Source organism: Otolemur garnettii, unplaced genomic scaffold (genome assembly GCF_000181295.1).
Source record: "Otolemur garnettii isolate 467f Iridium unplaced genomic scaffold, OtoGar3 scaffold00018, whole genome shotgun sequence".
Classification (NCBI taxonomy): Eukaryota; Metazoa; Chordata; class Mammalia; order Primates; family Galagidae; genus Otolemur; species Otolemur garnettii.
This window is the reverse complement of record NW_003852413.1, coordinates 2,514,271-2,518,727: the sequence shown is the minus strand read 5'-3', so window position 1 is coordinate 2,518,727 and position 4,457 is coordinate 2,514,271. Positions and strand designations below refer to the sequence as shown.

The window sequence follows — 4,457 nt, the reverse complement described above, 5'->3', positions numbered from 1 at the left end:
GGGGTTTGAAGTTGAGATTGCCTTGAGCTAGACTGACACCATGACACTCTAGCTAAAAAAAAAAAAAGAATGTTCTTCCATAGGGTCCTGGTGAGAGTAGAGGGTACCTTCTTTATCCATTCATACTTGGCAATGTAGTTCTCCCCAATTCCAACTAACCTCCCTCTAGCCCCTGTGTGTCACCCTGGGAATCTGGGTCTCCACTTCCCCTTGACACTCCCTACCCAAGAGACATAAAGTCTAAAGCGTGATTACGGGCCCCCTTCCCATCCCCTGGACTCCTGCTTGGCCCGGGATTCCTAGCCTGGTCCCTGGAAGCCCCTTAGGAACCTGCCTGCTACAAACCCAGACAGTGATTTTTTTTTCCCTTCTGGCAGGGGATGGGGTCAGGTGGGTGGTTGGTTGATGGACACAGCCTTGAGCCAATGGCAGCAAGAGCCTGTGTGGTGGGGGTGGGCCACTGAGTGAGGGATGCTGCCTGGAGTCCATGGAGGCAGGACTGGGAGGAGGAGGGTGGTGAGTCCAGGTGCCTGGTCCCCAGACCCCGGGCTTTGCAGCTTAGAGCTGTGGAATGGGTCTCCCAGCTGTCTTTTGCAAGACATGAATGTAACTTGGAGAAATATGTCATTAACTCAGAGGTTGTGAAGTGCATACTTGTTGGTCCCCCGCCCTGGGGGGCTTGGGAGTGGGCAGGTGGTATCCTGAGAGCCAGAGCTGTGCCCCAGAAAGGAACTAGGGGTTGGGGATCCTGCCTCCACCCAGGCCCCCATAGGAGAAAGGGGGTGAGGGGAGTGGGTGGCACAGAGCTTTGGTTCAGGAGACCGTGATCTAATCTGCACCTCTGTTTGGACAGAACCTCCTGGGGCTGCAGAACATTCCCAGGCAGTTTTTCCTGCAGGTGTATCACACCTTCCGCAGCATCGGTGAGACCAGGTACCGCCAGCTTTCGTTTCTCCTCCGAGTAAGGAAGCTCTTCCTTCTAGACCCCTGCCCAAGTTCCCAGCTGTTCCCACCCCAGGTAGCATTTTATTCCTTCTGGGCCCTATTGCTCCCCAGGTTCCCCAGAGCAGCAGCAGCAGTGCCTGGGAGCTGGTTGGAAATGCAAACTCTCAGGCCAGCCCCCGACTGGCTGGGTCAGAGTCAGTTTTTTAACAAAAAACCCATGGCTGGAGCCTGGGGACCCTGAGCCCAGAAGCACAGCTATCTCCACAGAGCTTTCCTGGGCGGCAGGAAGGAGAGGAGAAAAAGCAGGAACAGTGACACAGACAGAGCACAGGAGCCAGAGGAGTGGGGACAGGTGGGGCAGAGAAGAGAGAGGAGGAGATGGTCTGGGGGGCACTATAGAGGTGGCTGCCTGGTGCTGAGGCCTGGAGGGAGTCACGGACCATCATCTCCTTCCCTCTGATCAGCTGCTGAGGTTTTTGGTGGCAGAACTCAGCCTCCTGGGGCCAGTGGAAGTGGAGCCTGACCAGTCAGAGCAACACTGACTGTCAGAGGTGAAAGGGGCCTTAGTGATGACACAGCCCGGAGCCTTCTAGGACAGACAACTGCAGTAGGCCAGCTCCTCGGGCTGGTCCCTGTTCCCTGCAGTCAGTCACTCACTAGATCCTAGCCCACAGACATGAGTCCCAGAAGGATAAGGGACTGCAAAAACGAAAGGTTGGCTCTGCTGCCATCATGACCAGGCCCCTCCACTCCCAGTCCTGCACAGGCCCATGTGCTTGCTGAATTCTGGGTGAAGTTTTCAGGTGGAACAGTAGGTTGCTTAGGAAAAAGCAGAAAAGACAATTGAGAGAGAAAGCTTTCCAGCAGAAGCCACAGGGGAGGCTGGAAGACCTTGTCAGTGTGAGCATGGGCAGGGCCGAGCTGTGACAGGCCGTCTGTCTCTCTGCAGGGTGGGCGACGCTGTGCTGGGGCTGGTCTGCATGGTGCTGCTGCTGGTGCTGAAGCTGATGCGGGACCATGTGCTTCCCCTCCACCCGGAGATGCCCCCTGGCGTGCGGCTCAGCCATGGGCTGGTTTGGGTTGCGACGACAGGTGAGGGGCCCCGCAGACATCGTGGGCAACCTGGGCTGCACCCTCCCTGTGGGCATCCAGGGAGCCCTGAGTCCCACCCTTAGAGCCCTGAGTCTCGCATCAGTGGTTTGGGCATGACTTGTACATCGGCACATTTAAAATGTGGCAGGCAGTTCTGATCCACAGCTAGAGCCCAGGATGCTGGTCTGCAGCACCATTTCTCAGGCAGAGGTGACGGTTGGCAGTTGTGGGAGACATTTTTGGTTGATACTCCCGGGAGAGGCTTTCACAGGCAGCTGGTGGGGAGAGCCTGAAGGTGCTCTACACCCTGGGGTGCACAGCCGCTCACGACAAGGAGTGGCTCCAAATGTCAGCAGTGCTGAGGCTGAGAAACCTGGTCTCCTCTCAGGTCCTTGGGAGAGAAATAAAATTCCACTGAGACCATCTGGGTCTGATCTAATTGTACTTTCCGGGGAAAGTAGAGCTTGTACTCAGGCACAGAGGCTGCCGGCTGAGTCACAGATCACCAGAGGGTCCTGAGAAAGCTGTGGTAAAGACTGTAAGGTGAGAGGTCAGCACGGCCACTAGTAAGTTAAATGGCCATCCCTGAGGAGGGGCACCCCCCATCCATCCAGGCCAGGCTCAGGACTGGTCAGTGACACCCAGAGAGGACAGTGCACACAGGAGAGTGGGGAAGCACTGGGGTCCGCTGAGGCCCTCTCAGCAGAGGGGAAGCACAGTCATCCAGCTGGACCTCACTGCTATCATAGGAGAGGCAGGCAGCTTGTGTTAGGCCTGGGGTCACTCCAGCTGCCCAGGGTGGTCTCCAGGCCTCGTGGTCACTCGCTGCTTCTGTCCTGCAGACTGGAGGCCGTGGGAAATGCTGAGAGCCTGGTGGGGTGGAGGGAACTCTGGGCTTACAGTGGGACTGTCTGGCTTTGAATCCCAGCTCAGCCTGGCATTTGGTGTTTTTTGTTTTTGTTTTTTTCAGCAAGAGGACAGTTTATTGGAAAGATTGATGGATAAAGAAAAGAGGGGGAATAGAACCTCTGGCAGCAGAGGGGGAATCCAGGTGGGAAGCCCCTGAGGCGTTTGGTCTTAACCAGAGTTCCCTGCTGCAGTCCCTGTCCCTGTAAAGTGGAAGATGTAAAGTTGCCCGAGAGTGGCTTGGGACTGGCAGCCTGGGCACCCTCTGCGGGCCTGGTGCAAATGCAGAATCTCAGGCTCCACTCTGACCTCCAGGCCAGAATCTGCATTTTACGTGGTCCTCAGGTGGACTGTGGCATGTGAAAGTCTGGGACGTGCTGCCCTGAGATCCTGTCAGATCCTGTCAGACGGGAGAGGCTCAGGACAGACCCCAAAGTTCGTCATCCTCATGTGTCACAGAGACAGGAGGCCTCACACCACCCAGGGTCATCACCCAGGGTCTCGTGGGAAAGACACCCTGGTGGGCAGGAGTCAGAGGAGCAGGGGGAAGAAGATTTAGGTCACAGCCATTATTGGGGTCCTTTGCTTGGGAACAGCAGCATCTTTCTAGCCAGAAAAGCTTAAGATTTCAAAACATCACCAGATGCTGTGGCTCATGACTGTAAACCTAGCACTATGTGAGGCCGAGCTCAGGAGTTCAAGACCAGTCTGAGCAAGAGTAAGAACCCGTCTCTAAAAATAGCGGGGTGTTGTGGCAGGTGCCTGTAGTCCCAGCTACTCAGGAGGCTTAGGCAAGAGGATTACTCATACCCAAGAGTTTGAGTTGCTGTGAGCTATGATGCCATGGCACTCTACTGAGGGTGACCAAGTAAGACTCTGTCTCAAAAAACACAAAACAACCCAGAGCTTCTCAAGGTCACACAGTCTGGAGGAGGGTGAAGGAGGTGTCTCCCAAGTCATCTGCTTTTCCCCTCAGTGGTCTCTTGTGTCCATCACACCTCATGTCTGGCACCTTAAAATCTGTTGTTTTATCATCTTGTCCGTTTTTAGTAATTTTATGTGGGGGAGGGGGTTGGGGTGTTAATCTGGGTTAGTCCCCTGTCTGGCCTCAAAGTGGAAGCACCAGGGCATCTGATTCAGTGTCTCTGCTGCTGTGCAGTTGTCCACACAGTCACCTGGAGGGCGTGTAGGAGGAGGCCTGCCCACCGGCCCACGTCTTGTCCCTCTGTCTTGCATGCTCCACAGAGCCGCCTGCCACACAGTCCCTTATACTGTGCTGTTTCCTGGGTGAGGGGTTGTGGCCGGAGTGGGGTGTGTCTGTCCCAGAGAGCAGGGTTTCACCACAGCCTCTCTTCTTCTGTCCCAGCTCGCAACGCCCTGGTGGTCTTCTTCGCGGCTCTGGTCGCGTACTCCTTCGAGGTGACTGGATACCAGCCTTTTATGTTAACTGAGGAGACAGCGGAAGGGCTCCCTCCAGTCTGGACCCCTCCCTTCTCAATGACCACCGCCAACAG

General features: G+C 55.8%; 1 protein-coding gene across 1 annotated transcript in view; it reads left to right on the top strand.

Moving 5' to 3' along the window:
* Positions 1-4,457, top strand: part of SLC26A11 (solute carrier family 26 member 11) — a 20,348-nt gene that overhangs the window by 4,857 nt on the left and 11,034 nt on the right. The window contains exons 5-7 of the mRNA XM_003786557.3: positions 854-933; positions 1,895-2,037; positions 4,310-4,449. Of these exons, the coding sequence (XP_003786605.1) occupies positions 854-933; positions 1,895-2,037; positions 4,310-4,449 (363 nt within the window). The remainder of the gene's footprint in view (positions 1-853; positions 934-1,894; positions 2,038-4,309; positions 4,450-4,457) is intronic.